Source organism: Oryza glaberrima, chromosome 3 (genome assembly GCF_000147395.1).
Source record: "Oryza glaberrima chromosome 3, OglaRS2, whole genome shotgun sequence".
NCBI lineage: Eukaryota > Viridiplantae > Streptophyta > Magnoliopsida > Poales > Poaceae > Oryza > Oryza glaberrima.
In genome coordinates, this window is record NC_068328.1 from 12,528,061 (window position 1) to 12,550,932 (window position 22,872).

The 22,872-nt window shown below is 43.7% G+C and overlaps 2 protein-coding genes across 2 annotated transcripts; both read right to left on the reverse strand.

The window, feature by feature from the left end:
* Positions 1-10,874: 10,874 nt before the first annotated feature.
* On the reverse strand, positions 10,875-14,926 carry LOC127765832 (probable nucleolar protein 5-2). The gene is made up of 10 exons (XM_052290791.1): positions 14,747-14,926; positions 14,541-14,643; positions 14,396-14,437; positions 13,670-13,849; positions 13,431-13,595; positions 12,948-13,148; positions 12,559-12,858; positions 12,021-12,221; positions 11,806-11,940; positions 10,875-11,578 (listed from the first exon to the last, which is right to left on the reverse strand). Exons 2-10 carry the CDS (start codon positions 14,616-14,618, stop codon positions 11,174-11,176), a joined length of 1,707 nt encoding a protein of 568 aa, XP_052146751.1. The 5' UTR covers positions 14,619-14,643; positions 14,747-14,926; the 3' UTR covers positions 10,875-11,173.
* Positions 14,927-18,354: 3,428 nt separating this feature from the next.
* Positions 18,355-22,283, reverse strand: LOC127765831 (probable nucleolar protein 5-2). The gene is made up of 10 exons (XM_052290789.1): positions 22,099-22,283; positions 21,885-21,990; positions 21,729-21,770; positions 21,042-21,221; positions 20,804-20,968; positions 20,322-20,522; positions 19,932-20,231; positions 19,491-19,691; positions 19,274-19,408; positions 18,355-18,992 (listed from the first exon to the last, which is right to left on the reverse strand). Exons 2-10 carry the CDS (start codon positions 21,960-21,962, stop codon positions 18,588-18,590), a joined length of 1,707 nt encoding a protein of 568 aa, XP_052146749.1. The 5' UTR covers positions 21,963-21,990; positions 22,099-22,283; the 3' UTR covers positions 18,355-18,587.
* Between the last annotated feature and the right edge of the window lie 589 nt (positions 22,284-22,872).

A 22,872-nucleotide genomic window follows, 5' to 3' on the forward strand; every position in this document is an offset into this window, starting at 1 on the left:
CGAGGTGAACCATGTAGGGAAGGCTCCCATGTTTAATGGCACAAACTACTCCACTTGGAAAATTAAAATGTCTACTCATCTCAAAGCTATGAGCTTCCATATTTGGAGTATTGTGGATGTAGGCTTTGCTATCACTGGCACACCCTTGACAGAGATTGATCACTGCAACCTCCAACTCAATGCCCAAGCCATGAATGCCTTGTTCAACTCTTTGAGCCAAGAGGAGTTCGATAGAGTGAGCAACCTTGAGACCGCATATGAGATTTGGAACAAGTTGGCGGAGATCCATGAGGGTACAAGTGAGTACAAGGATGCCAAGCTTCATTTCCTCAAGATCCAATATGAGACATTCTCCATGTTGCCTCATGAGAGTGCGAATGACATGTATGGGAGGCTCAATGTCATTGTGAATGATCTCAAGGGGCTTGGGGCAAACTACACCGATCTTGAGGTTGCCCAAAAGATGCTTAGAGCCCTACCGGAGAAGTATGAGACCCTTTTCACCATGCTCATCAACTCCGACATGTCAAGAATGACACCCGCAAGCCTCTTGGGGAAGATCAACACCAATGACATGTACAAGTTGAAGAAGAAGGAGATGGAGGAAGCCTCACCCTCTAAGAAGTGCATTGCTCTCCAAGCCGAAGTTGAAGACAAGAGCAAGAGCAAGGTGAATGAAGTCAATGAGGACTTGGAGGAAGAGATGGTCCTTCTTGCTAGAAAGTTCAACGATCTCTTGGGAAGGAGAAAGGAGAGAGGAAGGGGCTCCAACTCAAATAGGAGAAGAAATAGAAGACCCAACAAGACTCTCTCCAACTTGAGGTGTTTTGAGTGTGGTGAGAAGGGACACTTTGCTTCCAAGTGCCTTTCCAAGGATGATGATGGAGACAAGTCATCCAAGAAGAAGAGTGGAGGCTACAAGCTCATGAAGAAGCTTAAGAAGGAAGGGAAGAAGATTGAGGCTTTCATCGGGGAATGGGACTCAAATGAGGAGAGCTCCGCCTCATCCGGGTCCGAGGAAGAAGGTGGTGATGATGCAAGCTCCAAGAAGAAGAAGATGGCCGTTGTTGCCATCAAGGAGGCTCCATCACTCTTCGCTCCACTTTGTCTCATGGCAAAGGGCTCCTCTAAGGTAACATCTCTTAGTGATAGTGAGAGTGATAATGATTGTGATGATGTTTCCTATGATGAGCTTGTGAGTATGTTTGAGGAGCTCCATGCTTATAGTGAGAAGGAGATTGTCAAGTTCAAGGCCCTAAAGAAGGATCATGCTTCTTTGGAGGTCTTGTATGAGGAGTTAAAGACCTCTCATGAGAGACTCACCATTTCTCATGAGAAGCTTAAGGAAGCTCATGACAACCTCCTTTCCACTACTCAACATGGAGCTCACATTGATATTGGCATATCTTGTGATTTGCTTGATGATAGTGCTACTTGCCATATTACTCATGTTGCATCATCTAGCATTTCTACCTCTTGTGATGATCTTATGGATATGCCTAGCCCTAGCTCTAGCTCTAGCTCTTGTGTTTCTATTTGTGATGCCTCACTTGTTGTTGAGAACAATGAGCTTAAGGAGCAAGTGGCTAAGCTCAACAAGAGTTTGGAGAGATGCTTCAAGAGTAAGAACACTCTTGACAAGATTTTGAGTGAGCAATGGTGCATCCTTAACAAGGAGGGACTTGGATTCATTCCAAAGAAGGGTAAGAAACCTTCTCACCATGCCACTCGTTTTGTCAAGAGCAATGATAAGTATTGCTCCAAGTGTCGTGAGGTTGGGCATTTGGTGAGTGATTGCCCCGGTGGTAAGCCTCCTAAGACATGCATGTTCGATTCTCATTATATGCTTAGGAAGGCTTATGATGGTAGTATTGTTGCTAGATATGTGGGTTCCCCTATACTCGGTGGTAAAAAGAATGCCATTTGGGTGCCCAAAGCTTTGGTCTCTAACCTCCAAGGACCCAAACAAGTTTGGGTACCTAAAAGAGCTTGATCTTCTTTTGTAGGTGAAGTACCGCACCGGTGGGAGCCATTGGGTGCTTGATAGTGGATGCACTCAACACATGACCGGTGATAGGGCTATGTTCACCACATTTGAAGTAGGAGGGAATGAACAAGAGAAAGTGGACATTTGGAGACAATAGCAAAGGAAAGGTAATTGGGTTAGGTAAAATTGCTATCTCCAATGATTTGTCAATTGATAATGTCTCTCTTGTTAAATCTCTAAATTTCAATTTGCTTTCGGTTGCTCAAATTTGTGATCTTGGCTTGTCATGTGCCTTCTTCCTACAAGAAGTTATTGTTTCTAGCCTTCTTGACAAGTCTTGTGTATTCAAAGGTTTTAGATATGGACATCTTTATTTGGTTGATTTCAATTCTAGTGAAGCAAATTTGAAAACTTGTTTAGTTGAAAAACTTCATTGGGTTGGCTTTGGCATAGGAGGCTAGCTCATGTTGGCATGAATCAATTGAGCAAACTTTCAAAACGTGATCTAGTTGTGAGCTTGAAAGATGTGAAGTTTGAGAAAGATAAGCTTTGTAGTGCTTGTCAAGCCGGCAAGCAAGTTGCATGTTCTCATCCTACTAAGAGTATCATGTCCACATCTAGACCATTGGAGCTCTTGCATATGGATTTGTTTGGCCCAACAACCTATAAAAGCATTGGTGGTAATAGTCATTGTCTTGTGATTGTTGATGATTATTCTCGCTATACTTGGGTGTTCTTTTTGCATGATAAGTCTATTGTTGCCGAGCTTTTCAAAAAGTTTGCAAAAAGGGCCCAAAATGAATTTAGTTGCACTCTTGTGAAAATTAGAAGTGACAATGGTTCCGAATTTAAGAATACCAATATCGAGGACTATTGTGATGATCTTGGTATCAAACACGAACTTTCCGCTACCTACTCACCTCAACAAAATGGTGTAGTGGAAAGGAAAAATCGTACATTGATTGAGATGGCAAGGACTATGCTAGATGAATATGGTGTTTCCGATTCCTTTTGGGCGGAAGCCATAAACACCGCTTGCCATGCAACCAATAGGCTTTATTTGCATCGTCTCTTGAAAAAGACTTCCTATGAGCTAATTATTGGGAGGAAGCCAAATGTTGCCTATTTTCGAGTTTTTGGTTGCAAGTGTTATATTTACCGAAAGGGTGTTAGACTAACCAAATTTGAAAGTCGGTGTGATGAAGGGTTTCTTCTAGGTTATGCCTCAAATAGCAAGGCATACCGGGTCTACAACAAGAACAAAGGTATTGTGGAAGAAACCGCCGATGTTCAATTTGATGAGACTAATGGCTCCCAAGAGGGGCACGAGAATTTGGATGATGTAGGTGATGAAGGCTTGATGAGAGCTATGAAGAACATGTCTATTGGAGATGTCAAGTCTATTGAAGTGAAAGACAAGCCATCCACCTCCACTCAAGATGAGCCATCTACTTCCGCTTCGCCAAGTCAAGCTCAAGTTGAAGTGGAGGAGGAGAAGGCACAAGATCCAACTATGCCTCCAAGAATACACACCGCTCTTTCCAAGGATCATCCAATTAACCAAGTGTTGGGTGACATTAGTAAGGGTGTTCAAACTCGATCTCGTGTCGCTTCGATTTGTGAACATTACTCGTTTGTTTCTTGTCTTGAGCCAAAACATGTAGATGAAGCTCTTTGTGATCCGGATTGGATGAATGCTATGCATGAAGAGCTCAACAACTTTGCAAAAAACAAGGTGTGGACTTTGGTTGAAAGACCTAGAGACCACAATGTCATAGGGACAAAGTGGATCTTTAGGAATAAACAAGATGAGAACGGATTGGTGGTGAGAAACAAGGCAAGGTTGGTGGCGCAAGGTTTCACCCAAGTCGAAGGTTTGGACTTTGGTGAAACTTTTGCCCCCGTGGCAAGACTTGAGGCTATTCGCATCCTTCTTGCATTTGCATCATGCTTTGATATAAAACTATTTCAAATGGATGTGAAAAGTGCTTTTCTAAATGGTGAAATTGCCGAACTTGTCTTTGTTGAACAACCTCCCGGTTTTGAAGATCCTAAAAATCCTAACCATGTTTACAAACTCTCAAAAGCTCTTTATGGTTTAAAACAAGCTCCTAGGGCTTGGTGTGAAAGATTGAGAGATTTTCTTTTGTCAAAGGATTTCAAAATTGGAAAAGTTGACACCACTCTTTTCACAAAAATCATTGGTGATGATTTCTTTGTGTGTCAAATTTATGTTGATGACATCATATTCGGTTCTACTAATGAGGTATTTTGCAAGGAATTTGGTGATATGATGTCTAGGGAATTTGAGATGTCCATGATTGGAGAGTTTGAATTGGTCTATCTAAATCTCTAGGGTTAAGGGTAGTTTCCCCCATTGCTTCAATCTCTATGAAATAGACCTACACCTTGATGTTCATGCTCCAATCTTGTGCAACTTTGTCCTAGCAATTTTTAGAATCATTTGTATGGATTGTGGAAGGATTCGGTTGTGCTACTGTCAGTGACGGTCTGACCGGCCAAGCCGTCGGTCTGACCGGCCTATGGCCGTCAGTCTGACCGACCTTGGGCTTGCGGTCTGACCGGCCTTGGCTCTCGGTCTAACCGCCCCTGACAGACAGCACTCCCCCTTCTCCCACTTCACTATGTAGCTTCTAAAATTGTTGCTTATCCATCCTTTGCTCCTTGTTTTTCAGCCATGCCTCCTCGCACTCGTCATGGTCGTCGTGAGCCCACGCCCGATCCCATTAGTGAGAATGAGGATTCAAGCGGAGATGAGTATGTTCAAAGTGATGATGACAATATGGAAAATGTTGAGGGTGAGGAGATGGAAGTAAATGATGATGGTGATGACAATGAGAGTAGAAATGGTGAAGATGATGAGGCAAGTGATGATGGGAGTCCTCTCAATTCCACCATCCAATTTGTGCTTAATTTGAGGAATGCTCAACAATACACTATCCTCCGTCATCATGATCAATTCCGGAGGCCTAACGATTGTAATGATCCAAGATTTCATACACGGTTCCAAAAGTCCGTGTATGCACAAGTGTATGCCAACAAAGCCTTCGCCGAACACAAGTGGATTTCTTGGAGGCACATTGGTGAGACACCGGAGTTTGAGAATTTGCAAGAGATGTTCCGGACCGTTGGGATTGATAGAATTGTCACCATGAAGCAACCTTTTGATGAAGATCTCATCCGGCAATTCTATGCCACCGTATGGGTGTCCGGCGATTGTGATGCAATGAAGTGGATGTCGGGGACCCTTCGATGCTCTATCAACCACCATGAATTCAAGGAGCTCTTGCACATTCGCTTCAACAACGGGGATGACCTTCATGATGAGCACACCCACAACCCCTTACCCATTGATCACTTTTCTCAGTTTTATGAAGAAAGGGGAAGGCACACATATGGAAAGGTGGCGGGTTTGAGGGCTCTCCCAAGTGTGATCAACCGCATAGTAAGGGCCACCATCCTCCCAAGATGCGGCAACAATGATGACATACGCGGAGTTGCTTGGCATGTTATTGATGCCATTATGGATGGTGGTCGGTTTGATGTTATCAACCTTATGATGAAGGAGATTGCCATCTCAAAGGGGACTATTGGACAAGGAATCTATTATGCTCCCTACATAATGAGGTTGATTCAAAGCAAGTTGGGACAAATTGGTCACAATTTAAAAGAACATAAGGAGTACAAGCCTCGTCTCCAACTCTCCTCCCCTAGAGCTCCTCGTGTGCGCCAACCAACATTCGATCAAGGTGCAAGCTCAAGTGCAGCCCCCCCTCCTCCTCAAGTGCACTTTCCCGGTCAGACCGGCCCCCTGGAGGCCGAGATGATGCTGCTCGGGATGGCCGATACAGAGCCGACAGAGCCATAGTCGGTCAGACCGAGCTGATGGCAGTCTGACCGAGCCGAGGCCGGTCTGACCGGCCATCCCATGTCGGTCTGACCGGTCAGGCCGATGGGGCCCTCTGACAGCACTTCAACGGCTAGTTTTCTAGCCATTGCAGAGTAGCATAGTCTGACCGGCCACATACCTTCGGTCAGACCGGCAGAGCACAAAGTTGGGGGATTTCGCCACCAACGGCTAGTTTTGGTGGGTGGGAGTATAAATACTCCCCCAGCAGCAGCAAGGGGGCTCTCTTGGCACCCAATTCAATTGCATACACCCCTTGCACCTCTCTCACACTCACTTGAGCTTTGTGTTCATCCATCTAGTGTGTTAGAGGGTTGTTTAGCCAAGAGTCAAGTGCATTTGCTTCCATTTTAGAGCTAGTGTGGCACTTGATCATCTCCACACCGGGTCATTGCTTGTTACTCTTGGAGTTTGCCGCCTCCTAGACGGCTTGTAGAGGAGTTGCCCGGTGACCTCTCCGAGAAGATTGTGGAGGAGACCCGGCGCCGGTTTGTGAGTGGTTTGGAGTTCACCACCTTCGGAGTGAAGGAAGAACTACCCCGAGTGATCAAGGCTTGGGTAGTCCTCTCCGTGGGCCGGCTCCCGCCTTGCCCACCCCTTGACGAAGGGGGCGTGCGGTGGCTTCGTGGTTGAGCGGTGGAGTTGGGCTCGCCTCAACGGGGAGTAGGAAACCGGCGAGTTTCCGAACCTCGGTGAAAAATCTCTTGTCTCATTGTCTCATTTGATTGTCGCATTTACATTTGTGCAATTTACTTTTCTAGAGATATAATTGAGCCACTATCACCCTAGGTTTGCAAAACATAACTTAGTTGCTTAGTTAGAGTTCACCCTCACAAGCCTAGCAACTTAGGTTAGATTTGATTAGGTGTTATTTAATTTTTAAATCGCCTATTCACCCCCCTCTAGTCGATATCTCGATCCTACAGTTTCATCTAGAATACTAAATAAAAGGTGTTAATTATCTCCTGAGGTCATACTACTCTTTTTTTTAACAGGCCAAATTATCCAATAAATTTAGTGGGTTACGTCCCATCCAAGTGCACTTTCAAGTCAACATAGAAATCTATTTAAGGGCATTTAGTTTTGTGCAAATACAAGCAATCCGGCTGAGTTTGAAAAGCAGGGGATCGAGAAGATACGTAAAACGAGACGATCAATTAGCACATGATTAATTAAGTATTATCTATTTTAAATTTTAAAAATGGATTAATATGATTTTTTTAAAGAAACTTGTCTATAGAATTTTTTTTGCAAAAAATACACTGTTTAATAGTTTGGAAAACGTGCGCGTGGAAAACGACGTGTTTTCTCACTCAATGTCCCCTGAACGAACGCGTCCGTGTAGGAGGGTGAAGTCTTACTCTAAACCAGCGGCTTCTTTAGAACAAAAGAAATTTGTATGGTTCAAATCCTATAATAAAATTCATACATGCCCATTTGAAACAAACGAATAGCCATACCAAAATCATACGAAATTCTTTATATTTCCTCAAATCATAAGAATTTTAAAGGGTTTTCAACGTAAGATCCAATCTCTTGAAAAATCCAATTGTGTCTTAACTCCCGTTAGATGACAAGACTTATCTTTGTCTATCCATGTGTTTCTAAATTCTTACGTTCCGGAGGAAGCTATATATTTTGATGTATCTCTATGCATTCAGCTTTTGCTGTTAGGGTGCGTAGAACCGTGGGCCGTCTAGGTCACATTGGGTCTGCTACACCATAGGCCCAACCGGAGCCACAACTTTAGGTCTTGTGCCTACACAACCCAAAATACTAGTCTGATGGGTAAGGACTGCCCACACCTTTTAAGTCGTGTTGTTCTATCATCAATTACCGATGTGTGACTAAACCCAACATCTGCAGCCTTGAAAAAAGTGCATATCAACCATTTGCTTTTTTTTCTGTTCTGAAATAAATCGACCTACTTCCTCCGTCCCAAAAAAACTCAACCTAGGAGGGGACCCCTCCTAGTACAATAAATCTGGGTTGAGTTTTTTTTTGACGGAGGGAGTATGTTCTGTCTATAGCAGACTTCTTTTTTCTGCTCTAAATTTTATTCCTTTTTTTTTTTGCCTTTTGAGATATTGCGTTTGTCATTCATGTGTATCACTAAACAAATCTAACCTGCCACGCTCCTGTTGCCGGTGTTCGAGAAAAGCAAGACCACGAACATGTTACCTACAATAGAATTAGGGCTGTGTTTAGTTCAACGCAAAGTTTAGATTTTGGTAGAAATTAGAGATGATGTGATTGAAAAATTGTGTGTGTATGATAGGTTGATGTGATGGAAAAGGACTGAAATTTGGATCCAAACTTTAGATCTAAACATCTACTACGAGGACTTGTGCAAGAAAATGTTTCTGAGGTATTTGTCACATGTCAGTAACTTGGACTTGTGCAAGAAAATGTTTCGAGGTATTTGTCGCTGAGAAACTTGTTACATCTGTTCCCTTGCAAGACCAAGCTGTTAAGTCTAGTGCCACAATATACGGCTGTCAGGCAAAGCAGTTCACAAGTAAAGGCTGTGATTTTCATCATGCAGTTGCGTAGTTGCGTCTTGCGTCAGACAAAAAAAGGCTGTGATTTTCATCATGCGGTGTACTGGTCTGCTTTAAACCAACAACATGTGTATATGTAAAAAATCAGTTACTATTGGAACTTCGTCGATATTAGAGTCATGTAGCGAATCTACTTACTATTAAAGTAACCGCTGAGATAGGACTTAATACAACGAATTAGATAGGTCCTCCCAGTACGTAGTACGTAACAAATCTAAACAAAAAGTTGTCTAGATTCGTTGCAGTAGAAATCTTATCTCAAGCTCGGTTGCTTTATTTTGGACGATAAAGGTAATAACTTTCATAGTGACAGTTCACGCATGGGATGCTTAACAAGTTGGACCTACTGTTGTACTCTAAAGCCTCAAAGGCAGTAGCTTTTCCTAAAATTGTTGTACGGAGGGGGACTTCTGCACTACAATAGAAAGTTGTTGTAGCTAAAAAAGGCAAAACACAATCGAGTTCACTGATGCACGTTAATGATAAAGATTTAGTTAGTGGTGTACTGATGTAATGCACATCAATGATAAGATTTAGTTAGTGGTGTACTGTATTTCCCGGGTTTGGTTTGGTTACATAACATGTGCTTAAGTTGCTGTCCTGCAAGCTTCGACTCCTTCGAAATACAGCAATAGGAAATACAGAAATAAAGTATCGTATTGGTCGAAGCCTATAGGAAAATTTGGTAAAAGACATGTTTAGCTACTGGATATGAGAATCATAGGAATTTTGATTCAGACGATTAAAATAGACAAAATAGATCAGAGCAAGTCAAATAACATAGCTTTGCTATTAGCTCCAATAATATCCACATCAAGCATTTAAGTTAACTAGTAAGAGTAGTATATATACAATAGATACTACTCCATCCGTCCCAAAATATAAGCATTTTAAGAGGTGGATACGGTTATTAAGAAAGTAGTTAGAAGTAAATGGTGGAGGGTTGAGATTGATTGAATAGTGGAGGTAGGTGGAAAGTTGTGATTGGTTGGGAAAAGAATATTGGTAGAGAAGTAGTTATATTTTAGGACAAATCTTGTATTAGATCATCTACACACATATCCGTATGCATTCATTTTTTTTTATTTTTCTTTTAGTCTGTTATTTTTCGGGTCATGCTCATCCGTCTTCAAATTATCCTGTCCACTCGTTCTTCTCGAGAAGGAAGCAGTAGCCCAATGAAAACCATGCTGGTACTAGTCTTTGATCAAATGTCTGAAATACTTCAAAAAGTGGATGAATAGGAGAAATTTTGAAACAGATTCTTATAGTCCAACGAGCTTCACAGAACTATATTATTTTATAGGATTTCAGTCCTTTAAAATTCTTATAAAATTTCATGGTCCTAAGAGCATCCCTAGCAGCTCATCTATATTCTATCCTCCATATGCCTATTTGAATGTTCCTACAAAAAGATTCTCACTCCATATTTCTTTTTACTCCAACAGATCATTCATATTACATCATCTATCCTATATTTTACTATTATCTTTCAACTACCATCTATTTTATATTAACTCTTCTCTTCTTCTCTCTTCTACTCATTTCTCAACTCTTCTCCTCTCTTGCCGAATCCCCTTCACCTCCACCACCCACCGCCGCTACCATGGCCTCCGACCTGCTTGCGCCGGAGCACCAAGTGGCGGGGCACCGCGTCCACCGACAAGCTGGCAGGCGGGCAAGGGGTGGCGGCGGAGGAGCCGCGGAGGAGGCAGGCGGCGGCGAGCGGGCGGCGGTGTCGGGCGAGCGGGGAGCAGCGCGGCGGTCGCATGGGGAGGAACGGCGGGGAGGAGCCGCAGAGGAGCGGCGTCACGGCCAGATCCACCGCCTCTCTGCGCTCTACTCCGTGGCGGCGGACGACCGGAGGCGGGCGGAGGAACCGCGGAAAAGGCAGGCGGCGGCGAGCGGGCAGCGATGTCGGGCGAGCGGCGGGGGCCGCGGCACGGGCGGCTAGATCCAGGTTTCCTCCCCTCCGCTCCCCTCCGTTGGCCGACGGCGGTCGAACGGCGAAGGTAGCCACCGGTACGTCCTCTCTCTCTCTTCCTTCACCCTTCATGCTTCATGCTCGATCCAGATGGGGGTGGGAGAACCGGATGAGAGCGGGCGTTTGGGGATGGCGTGAGGCGTTTCTCTCTCCGTGTTTGGCGATCCGCCAATTTTGGCGCATCGGATGGAGCCTCTGCTAGAGCGAGGAGCCTTTGCTAGAGCGATGTTTTTCCCCTCCATGCGCCAAAATCGGGATGGAGGCTCTAAGGAACTCAAAAGTTGAGCCACCTATAGCGCATCATGCATACAAGACGGTACTGCCTTGGCCAGCAATCTACAGTCTTAACAGATATACAGGAAATACCAAAGACCACTTCAAATTCAGAAGAAAGAACATGAACTTCACTGTAGGGAAGTAAGAACCTGAAAGACCTTAACAGCCATTGCAATATTGCACGAACAAGACCCTCCCGGCCAAAAGGACCAAAAATTTCGGTTCACATAGAACGAGCAAGCACGACATGTTTCCCTATTCCAAAATTTAGTACTAGGTGCTTCAATACAGTTCCACTAGTAAACAAGTCTCAAGTCTCAACAGTGGTGCCTATACTATGGCTAACAGGCATGGAACAGACCCGGCATGTTCCATTTTACAGAACAGCGAGTTTTCAACCCAATGCTACCCAAGATTGTCTTTCTCCAGTGTATCCCTCATTCATCACCATGCTTTTTCTTCTTTTTCTTTTTGTCTTTCTTACCAGACGCTTCGGTTTCCATGGCAACATCCTCAGCATCTTGTGAATCAGATTTCTTCTTTTTCTTCTTCTCCTTCTTCTCACCTTCAGCGGTGGCTACAGGTGGCTCCTCGCTCTCCTTGGACTTCCTTTTCTTTTTCTTGCCGCCATCAGCATCGGCCACAGGAGAATCCTCGCTCTCTTTGGACTTCTTTTTCTTCTTTTTCTTCTGACCCTCTTGGTCACCATCCTCTTGAATGGTTTCTTCTGCACCTGCAGGCTCCGCCTCTTGATGTTTCCTCTTCTTTGAAGCACCTTCAGGCTTCTTTGGTGTTTCTTCAGTGGATTGTCCAAGTACCAGATCAGCCGCAGGATTGTATGTCTGACAAATTCAGGTGCCATAATCAGGTTGAGATGAATTCTGAATTAGATGTTTGCCCAAGTAAAAGTAAGCAAAATACACAAGACAGCTTTTACAGTGACTGGACAAAACGTTAGGTGCAACGCAGTCTCGAAAATTAGTAAGTTTCTTGAAGAGTGGCCAAGATTAACAGAAAACATTAAGCTTCCTCAATATATTTTCAAGACAAAAATCAAGATACTACCTACCTTGGCAGGAGTGATTAAAGCCCCAGCACCCTTCTTCCGGTCCTTTTCATACACTTCTATCTTGGGCTTTCCCTTAGTAGAACCTGCAGACCTGCCAAGTTCTTTACCCTCAAGAACCCGAAGCCGTGTCTCAAGCTGCCCAAATGGATCTCATGTCAATCCAAGGAGTCAGACAATATTATGGATAAAGAAAAGGTATTTCAGAAAGTACATACCTTGACTCGACTCTCAAGACCAATGGAGTTATCTTCACCATCACCAAGGGCATCATACCGAATGGCAAGAGCAGTTTTTGCAGCAAGAGAACGAGAAATCTTCCCCTTGTGCTTTGGAGCTGCTTGACCAATTAAGGATGCATGGTAGATGAGACCATACTTTGGCGTAGCATGCTTTGTCTTTAGAGCTCTGAACAAAGCCTGGAGGGAAAGATTGTGTTACTTATTATTTTTGTGGGAAACAAATTATAATACACCGCAAAAAGCTACTCCCTCCGTCCCATAATATAGCAACCTAGTACAGGATGGGGGCATATCCTAGCATTAGGGACCAAGTACAGGATGTGTGAAACATATTATCTCCCAGACATAGACTGAAATATAAGATCAAACAAAGTAAAATCACAAACACCACACATGAAGCATCCTTTCCCCATGTTACTAAAAAACAAACCCATACTTCCATTTACCTATTTTGCATCAAGTAATCTGAGTGGAAAATGGTTAAATCTTTCAAGAATAACAAATAGCAACTGACCTTCTCTGCACCAAGTATCTGAATTGTGCTGCCAGGCTGCTTGGCCAGATTTACCAAACTGCCGCCATGTGCAATAAGTCGAGCACCAACCAATTCGCCAACAAGTGCAGTCAAATTTGGTGCGATAGTGTTCATCCTGCTTCTCAGATAATCAAACAGCTGGGCTCTGTACTCAGAAAGAGCCAACACCTGATCACACAGCTCCCTGATATTTAGCAAGTCAAGTTCACTAACTTCTGTTCCCATGGATATTACTGCCGCCTCTTTTAGCTGTGCTTCAACCTCATCATCTGAAAGTATCTGAAAATAGCATTTGCTTCTTAATAAAGAACCAGTTGTGGTGGATACTCACGGCCATTACATTCTGATCACAAATGTGCAGAATTTACCTCAGAGAAATCAAGGCTTTCTGCGTTAGTCCGATCACCCATCATCTTCACAACTTTTGCGTACTGTATGTTATCAGCTACAATTTTAGTGAGCTCTGGAAAGTGCCACCCATACCATTCACGAACCCTCATGGCATAAGTGTTAAGCTCCTTGTCAAGATCATCCAATAAGCCAATGGCCTGAATGATCATAGTATCAACCTGTATAATCAGAAACAATATAGTGTTTACCTCAGTTACCGTCCCATGAAGGGGTTATGTACAAATTAAAAATAGTAAGACCTCTTGTATATCCATTTGATGCTGAACTAAATAATTGCAGGTGCGAGTTATTCGTTATAAAGTTAACAGAAACATAAGAGTAACAAATTGAGCATGAAAACTAACAAAAGGAAAATGATTGAATCATATGACTCAGAGCCAGGGAGAAGTACTGAATAACATGTTCAATAAAAGCGAACGGTAGGATAAATAAAAGCTCACCTTTTCAGGACTGAACTTCAGCTTATATCTAGACAAACTGTGGGACAAGCCAAGGCTCATTGGACCAAGGTCTTGTGCGCCCAAACCAGAGATAAGTTCAGTGAGCTGGTTTCTTAACCCTCTCATGAGCTCCATCACAGCACTATTATGAAGGCAGTCGATTTTCTGCAAAAGCACGTCAAATTATAAGCATGATTGGTTGTTCTACATAAACAAAACAACCAAGGAGCCTAACTAACCAGCTTCTCCTTTATAGCATTTCCAAGTTTAGAGTCAGCCACAGCTAATGTTTCACCCTCACAGTGCTTCTGCAAGAACTTGCGCAAACCCTTGGTAGGCTTGCTGTCAATAATGAGGGTTGCAGCAGAAAGGGCATCAGATGTGTTCTGAAATTTGTTGAAAGCCTTCAGCTCAACCACCTAAATATAGTTGATTTGTTTTGTCAGAAAAGAAAATCAACTGAAAAGAACAAAATAAATAGCAGTAATAGGAACAAATGGATAGACTATTGCAATTCAGCGTAAAGTAACATGACTTCTGTACATGACAATGTTCTCCACATAATGTCATAAACTCAATGTGCACAAATTTATTTGTCGAATCAATCTATAGGCATCGGACGGACAGAATATGTGCACAATAGGAGGCAAACGAAACCATTACATCTCTCTCCCCTGATAACCATAACACATTGGAAAGGAAATTACAGTTCAGAACATGGTAGGATTAGTCAGTTTTTTTTTTGTTTCTCGAAAACCACTTTGCATCTATCAAAATCATATCCCCAATTAGCAAGGCAAAATCAGCTAAGCTAAAACATATGTAGTACTCACCAACCTACAGAAGCCATTGGTCCTTGTGCTAATTTAACTGACTCCATCGACATGTGTCAAATCATGCATTAACGCTCTTAATAAACAAAAAAAAAGAGAAAATTTTGTGCTGTAAGGAAGAAAAGCACAAACCTTTCTCGCCGAGTCAGACGTCGTGAACTCCTTCCATAAATCCTAAAAAAAAACAACACAAAATGCGTTAGCACGATTAGTCCACTTAACACTCCATAGAAAGTCAAACCAACAGCTGAAGCGGCGGCGGCGGCGGAAGACTCACCTCGACCTTGTCGAGCTTCCCCTCGTCGAGCACCTTGAAGAGGGCGAACCCCGCGGGCGTCTCGAACAGCACCAGCATCTCTCTCACCGCCCGTGTCCCGCAACTACCAGATAACCCCCCACCAAATCAAAACCCCAACCTCAAACCTCCACGCTCAAACCGAGCAGCAGCAGCAGCAAAAAAAAAAAAGGATGGCGCGCGCAAACCTTGGGTCGATTCGATTCGACGACGGGAGAGGAAAGCGCGAGGCGTACGTTCTCGGCTGCGGTGAGACGGGGATGGAGAGGAGATAGCGCCGCCGCCGCCGCCGCCGCGGCGAGGGTTTAGCGCGAGGAGTTCGGCTGCGGCGAGGCGGGGGAGAGGGGAGAGGGAGAGAGCCGGCGCCGCAAGGGTTTTAGGGCTTGGGCTTTTGGGGAAATTTATAGTGGAGAGTAGTTGAGAACTGGGGGCCCATCTCGCCGTTGGTTTGGTGGGGCGGAGATCGTCAGCCGTTGGATGGCTTATTAGGTCGGGGACTCAGGGTTGCAATCCGTTTGATTATTATGGAGACAGTTCGTTCTATGGCACAGCTGTATTGCAAAAATGGGGAACATGTGACGGGTGGGCAAAAGTGACCACAAACAGAAAACCAGTGGAAATGATCGATGCCGAAATTTTCGTGAGAAATTCGACCAGGTTTTTCCACTAACTGAAACTATTAAGGTTAATTCACTCATCGCTCTCAGTTAATTGAATGACTGAATTTAACCAAAATTAGAGGGGAAAGCCTAAATAGTAAGAGTATCTTAGTCTTGATGGCTTGGTCATAAGTTGAAAGTTAAAATTGCTAGATTAAGAACAACGTTTTGTGTTGCCCGGTGAAACCTTTGCCGACAACTTCCTTGGCCTACCCCTTTCCATACACAAACCAACGAAGGCAAAGATTCAGCTAATGATGAACAAACTCCAAGCACTTACGGGGTGGAAACCCAAGATGTTATCTCGAGATGCTCGCATTGCGTTGATCAATCACTTTCTTATGGCGCTTTCCCTCTGCTTCATGTCAGTCCTTGAGCTTTTAGCCTGGCAATTAAGGAGATTGAGAAGAAGTACAAAAGGTTCACTTGGAAGGGTGATGCATAAGCTTTCGACGAAACTTGCCTGGTGGCACAAGAGAAGTTATACTTGTCGATAGAGTGTGATGGTCAGAGCGTCTAGAATCTATTGACGCATGGGAGTCGTGTGGCACGCTAGGTGGTGTTGGATGCGTCAAACATTGTCCAATCGCCCATGGGTTGCATTAGCGTCACCGCCAAAGGTTACTCACCTTCTCGCGGCGGGGTCAAATTTGATCCTTAGGAAACGAAGACTTGCATCCGTTTGGAAGGATCGTTGGTTGCCCAAGGGCAGCTCAATCGAGAGTTGGACGCCTATTCTCACCTCCTTTGTCAAGAAACAGGAGGCCGCACAGTGGCATTCGTGCTCTAGGACCATGCATGGTTTGCTGATATCAAAAGCGAGTTGTCCTTTCAGGTACTCATGGAGTGCTTCAAGGTTTCGATATGAACGCGGAGGTGGTGTTGGAGCCCGGCACTCTTGATTCCCTTCCTATGGGCAGTAACGACAAATGGCGAATTCTCGGGCAAATCGGGCTATCCGATGCTTTATTGTGGGCAAACTATGTGTGCACTAGGCAAGAACATCTGGAACTGGAAGGCCTGAGCCCGAAGCGATGCAAAGTTTTCATGTTCCTCACTATGCGTGGAGCTCGCCTCACCACCGACAATTTGCAGTGACACGGGTGGCATGTCACTTGGCAAGCTGCTACTTTCTCTACGGCAGAGAGTTAGAATCATGTGCACACATCTTCCACAATTGTGAGTTTACAGCGCATGTGTGGGAGCGGGTGTGAAGCCGTCTTAGCTTTCCTTGCCCGCCGCCTTCTCCTAACCTATCCGATTGGTCGATTGAGGCATGGAAGAAGATTGGCAAAACAAGACCGAATAACCCTTCAATACGGATGTAAATTCAGTAACTTGGCTCATTTGGAAGGAGCGAAATGCGCATGTCTGTGAACGGAAGACCACTTCGGCTAGGGCCCTATGCACGGCGATCGCGGACGAGTGAAAGACATGGGAGGTGGTTGGCCTGCTCAAGCTGGCGGACACCAGAAGGCGCTAAGGTAAGTCTATACTTAGGTAGTGGAAGCATGTGTTTCAACGTGAGTTGAGCTAGCTAGGAGTTCACCGTTGCTGACCGCAGTTAGCCTGGTGTAAGCGTTGTGAATGTTTTTTCTCTCCCCCTTCTTAATAAACTTCGGCTGGCTTTTGCCTTCCTGATAAAAATAAACTACTACGATCTATCTTGGTAAATTAGTGTGTTATATATTGTTTCCTATTATGTTATTTGTTTGCCAAACAATCATAAAAGAGGAAGGTGCTGCCAAATTTTGTTATGGTTTATTTGATTTTTCAATTATCACAAATCTCAGTTATGACCGAAAACGAACGGCTTGGTCTTGAGTTTTGCTTAACGTATCTGGCCAAAGAAGCAGCAGCAGCCCTGATTTCGATAAACTTGTCTATTTAACCAACGTGTGTATGTCACCAGAAGAAAATCAGTTAGGTTTTACGTACTTATCAAATCTAATAACTTCCGAACGGGCATTGACAGTTCATGCATGAGATGCATCTTGAAGTATTGGACCAGCAGCAGCGTAGTATACGTAGGCCAAGTTTAGTTCCAAAATTTATCTTCAAACTTTTAATTTTTTCATCACATCAAAACTTTCCTACACACACAAACTTCCAACTTTTCTATCACATCGTTCCAATTTTAACCAAACTTTCAATTTTAGTGTGAACTAAACACACCCGTAGTCGTAGTAAGAAAATATTAACTTCCGTACGGACATTGACAGTTCATGCATGGGATGCTTAACATCTTGGAGTATTGGACCAGCAGCAACGTAATATACGTAGTCGTAGTAAGAAAATATTTAGTTACTGGTGTAATGATGCAGTCCACATAAATGATGCTCCCTCCGCCCTCTAATACAAGGGATTTTGACAATTCATGCATGGGATACTTAACATCTTGGAGTATTGGACCAACAACAGCCTAGTATACGTGGTAGTAGTAAGAAAATATTTAGTTAGTGGTGTAATGATGCTGTCCATATAAATGATACTTCCTCCGTCCTCTAATATAAGAGATTTTGATATTTTGCTTGTATGTTTGACCATTCGATTTATTCAAAAATTTTGGAATTATTATTTATTTATTTTTACTTACTTTATTATCCAAAATACTTTAAGCACAACTTTTCGTTTTTTATATTTGCACATATTTTTAAATAAAACGACTGGTCAAACATATTTTTGAATAAAACGACTGGTCAAACAGTACCAGCAAAATATCAAAACCCGGAATGGAGGGAGTAACATTTAGTTAGTGGTGCGCTGGGAGTAACAATTAGTTAGTGGTGCGCTGGTGCAATTCCCCATGTTTGATTTGGTTGTCCAGAATTGTTTTTTTTTTTTTGGGACGGAGGGAGTACATACAACATGCGTAGCGTTGCTGGCTTGCTGCAGGTACAGAGATAATCAGACAAGCAGCCAAGGCTTTCAATCTGGTTGGCAAAGTTGATCCAAAAGTTCCGAGTCACCCATAGCATCACGCATGCGTAGTGCTACCTTGGCGACCAGCAACATTGTCACCACAGCACATACTAACAAAAAAAGACAACTTCAGAATCAGACGAAAGAGCACGAACTACTGTTGGGAAGTAAGAACCTGAAAGACATCAACAGCAACTGCGAGAACGAGATCTGGCCAGCCAAAAGGACAAGAAACTTTAGTTCACATAGAATGAGCAAAAGCATCATATGCTCTCCAATTCCAAAATTCGGTAGGCAATTGAATACAGATCCATGAGTAACAAGTCCAAACTTGATGCCTATCCTACAACTAACCGGCATGGAAAAACTCGGAATGTTGCATTTTACAGAGCAGCGATTCTTCAACCCTATGCTACTCAAGATAACATGTCCTTCTCCAGTGTATCCTTCATTCATCGCTATGCTTTTTCTTCTTTTTCTTCTTCTCTTTCTTGCCAGACTCCTCGGTTTCCATGGCCACATCCACGGCATCTTGTGAATCAGATTTCTTCTTTTTCTTCTTCTCCTTCTTCTCACCTTCTGTAGTGGCCACTGGAGGTTCCTCGCTCTCCTTGGACTTCTTTTTCTTTTTCTTGCCACCGTCAGCATCGGCCGCAGGAGATTCCTCGCTCTCTTTGGACTTCTTTTTCTTCTTTTTCTTTTCACCTTCTTGGTCACCATCCTCTTTAGTGGTCTTCTCTGCTGGTGCAGGCTCCGTGTCTTGATGTTTCCTCTTCTTCGAAGCACCTTCAGGCTTCTTTGGAGTTTCTTCAGTGGATTGTCCAAGTACCAGATCAGCCGCAGGATTGTATGTCTGGGATCAAGTGCAAAACATCAGGTTGAGATGACTTCTGAATAACAGATGCTTACACAAGTAAAAAGAGTGCCTTGGTACCAATAACAGATGTTTGCTAAGTATAAAATGTTAGTAATATACACAAGACATCTTTACAGTGACCGGTCAAAATGTTAGGTATCTAACAAAGAACAACTGCCTTGACAACTAGTATTTTTCTTCAAGTACTGGTTAAGAATAACACAAGACGTTAAGCTTCCTGAAAATACTTTCAAGAGAGAATTCGTGATACCACCTACCTTAGCAGGAGTGATTAAAGCCCCAGCACCCTTCTTCCGGTCCTTTTCATACACTTCTATCTTGGGCTTTCCTTTAGTGGAACCTGCAGACCTGCCAAGTTCTTTACCCTCGAGAACACGAAGCCACGTCTCAAGCTGTCCAAATGGATCACATGTCAATCTCAATGGGTCAGAAAATATTATGGACAAAGGAAATGTATTTCCACAAAGTAAATACCTTGACTCGACTCTCTAGACCAATGGAGTTGTCTTCACCATCACCAAGGGCATCATACCGAATGGCAAGAGCAGTTTTTGCTGCAAGAGAACGAGAAATCTTTCCCTTGTGCTTTGGAGCTGCTTGACCAATTAGGGATGCATGGTAAATGAGACCATACTTCGGCGTAGCATGTTTTGTCTTGAGAGCTCTGAACAAAGCCTGAAAAAAGAAAAACAGATGTCAGCACAACACAGAAAAATTGAGTTGTTTGAATCAAACTTATCTCCCAGACTTAGACAGAAATATAAGGAGATGAAAAAAAGGAAAGTTACACAAAACAACAATCAAGCATCCCTTCCCCATGTGCCTAGAGAACCCATCATCCAAGGGACAATTTTGCATAAACTACAAAGAGTGGAAAATAATTAAAGAGTTCAAGGTTCACAAATAGCAACTGACCTTCTCTGCACCAAGTATCTGAATTGTGCTGCCCGGCTGCTTGGCCAGATTTACCAAACTGCCACCGTGTGCAATAAGTCGAGCACCAACCAATTCGCCCACAAGTGCAGTCAAATTTGGTGCGATAGTGTTCATCCTGCTTCTCAGATAATCAAACAGCTGGGCTCTGTACTCAGAAAGAGCCAACACCTGATCACACAGCTCCCTGATATTTAGCAAATCAAGTTCACTAACTTCTGTTCCCATGGATATTACTGCCACCTCTTTTAACTGTGCTTCAACCTCATCATCTGAGAGTATCTGGAAAAAAGCATTTGCTTCATATTCAAGAACCAGTTGTGGTGTATAGTCATGGCCGTTAAATTCAGATCAGGTATGTCCAGAATTTACCTCAGAGAAATCAAGGCTTTCTGCGTTAGTCCGATCACCCATCATCTTCACAACTTTTGCGTACTGTATGTTATCAGCTACAATTTTAGTGAGCTCTGGGAAGTGCCACCCATACCATTCACGAACCCTCATGGCGTAAGTGTTGAGCTCCTTATCAAGATCATCCAATAATCCAATGGCCTGAATGATCATAGTATCAACCTGTATAACAAGAAACAATTTACCTCAGTTAGCTTGTCAGGATGGGGTCATGTACAAATAAAAACAGTAACGTTAACCTCAGTCCATCACAATGCTGAAGTGCTAGACTAATTAATTGCAAATGGAAGTTAAATGTAAAGTTAACAGAAGCATGGCATTGAAAAATCTAGTTTGGAAACTAACAAAAGATAATGATGTTGATTCATATGACTCAGAGCCAGGAAGAAGCACTGGATAGCGTGATCAATAAATATGAATAGTGGAATAAATAAAAGACTAACCTTTTCAGGACTGAACTTCAGCTTATATCTAGACAGGCTGTGGGACAATCCAAGGCTCATTGGACCAAGGTCTTGTGCACCCAAACCAGATATAAGTTCAGTGAGCTGGTTCCTTAACCCTCTCATGAGCTCCATCACAGCACTGTTATGAAGGCAATCAATTTTCTGCAAAAGCACGTCAAATTATAAGCATGATTGTTTGTTCAACATAAACAAAGCAACCAAGGAACCTACTAACCAGCTTCTCCTTTATAGCATTTCCAAGTTTAGAGTCAGCTACAGCTAACGTTTCACCCTCACAGTGCTTCTGCAAGAATTTGCGCAAACCCTTGGTAGGCTTGCTGTCAATAATGAGGGTTGCAGCTGAAAGGGCATCGGAGGTGTTCTCAAACTTGTTGAAAGCCTTCAGCTCGACCACCTGAATATAGTTAATTTGTTTGGTCAGGAAAGAAAATCAACTCAAAATAATAAAATAAACAGTAGTAAGAGGAAGATATGGAGATGCTCATCACAATTCAAAGTAGAAAAGTAACACAGCTTATGTATATAATACTGTTCTCCACACCATGTCATTCCAATGTGCATCAGGGCATTTATATTATAGGAGACTGAACTAACCATTACCCTCTTCTCTCACCATACAAATTACACATCCAAAACAAAACTGCGGTTCAGAGCATCAGAGAATTATTACTCAGTTGTATTTTTTTATTCCTGAAAATCACTTTGCTTCTCTCAAAGTCACAAAACCCCAAAAAGAAAGAAGGTTGTAATCACCTATGTTGAATCAACCTACTGAAGCCATGGGTCCTGGCTTATTTAACTCCATAAATATGAGATAACTTGTGCAATAACGAGATTATTAAATAAAAAAAAAAGAAGAATATTTTGTCCTGGGAGTAACGTGAAAAGAAAAAACACAAACCTTTCTCGCCGAGTCAGACGTCGTGAACTCCTTCCATAAATCCTAAAAAAGGATGAACACAAACGCGTAGCGCAATTAGTCCACCGAACACTCCACAGCAGCAAAGCAAACGAAGAGCTGAAACCGCGGAGGCGGAGGCGGTGGCGGAAGACTCACCTCGACCTTGTCGAGCTTCCCTTCGTCGAGCACCTTGAAGAGGGCGAACCCCGCGGGCGTCTCGAACAGCACCAGCATCTCTCTCACCGCACGAGAACACCTACACCTGGATCACAAACCCAAATCAAAAAAAAAAAACCCACAAGATCGAAAGCTTGGGTCAAACCGAGCAGCTAGGATATATACACCCTCAAGAAAAGAAAATGGCGCAAACCTTGGCTCGATTGGACGCGAATCGACGATGGGGGGAGGAGAGCGCGAGGCGAAGGTCCGGCTGCGGCGAGATGGTGGGGAGGGGGAGTAGGCGCCGCCGCCGCCGCCGCCGCCGCGAGGGTTTAGCGCGAGGTGTTGTGGGATGCGGCGGGAGAGGGGGTGCCGGCGGCGAGAGGGTTTTAGGGCTTGGGCTTGGGGGGAGTTTTTATACGAGGGAGCGGGCGAGACTTGGCGGCCCATCTCACCGTTGGTTCGGCCTGGTGGAGATCGTGGGCCGTTGGATGGATTTTTTTTCATTTTAGGTCGTGGGAGTGGGACTCTGGTTTGCGGGGCCTGCATGGGCTTCTTCCTCGCAGGAGGGAACTTTAGAATTAGAATGGAGCTGAGAGGCGACACCGGCGACGACCACCGCCGGGCGCGCGAGTCTCTCCAGTTATGGATGCAAGTCCGCGAACCCGTTTATATGTTAAAATAGTGGACAACTCACGCGGGTTACCTATTAATTTAACCTAAATATGTTTATGGGACGACCCACTTACATCTTTCGATACGGTAAGATACAGTAAGCTAGACCATGATAAGAAAGCCAAGATTTAATATATAAGTAGATTCACATATCGACCCGCTTGCTTACCTATCTCCAGCTGCTCATCTACCCTGGTGGCTCTACCACCACTACTACAGACGTCGGTGAACCTCTGCCACCGCGAGACTCCAACGAGCATTCTTTCTGCTATATCATCCCTGCGAGTTTGACCTGGTGAGTTTTTTCAAT

Coding starts and splice junctions, on each gene's coding strand:
- LOC127765832 (XM_052290791.1), bottom strand. CDS start 14,618: ATGCTGGTGCTGTTCGAGACGCCCGCGGGGTTCGCCCTCTTCAAGGTG. Junction 14,438..14,540: donor GGAAGCTCGACAAGGTCGAG/GTGAGTCTTCCG, acceptor GTTTTTTTTTAG/GATTTATGGAAGGAGTTCAC. Junction 11,579..11,805: donor CTTTAATCACTCCTGCCAAG/GTAGGTAGTATC, acceptor TGAATTTGTCAG/ACATACAATCCTGCGGCTGA.
- LOC127765831 (XM_052290789.1), bottom strand. CDS start 21,962: ATGCTGGTGCTGTTCGAGACGCCCGCGGGGTTCGCCCTCTTCAAGGTG. Junction 21,771..21,884: donor GGAAGCTCGACAAGGTCGAG/GTGAGTCTTCCG, acceptor ATCCTTTTTTAG/GATTTATGGAAGGAGTTCAC. Junction 18,993..19,273: donor CTTTAATCACTCCTGCTAAG/GTAGGTGGTATC, acceptor ACTTGATCCCAG/ACATACAATCCTGCGGCTGA.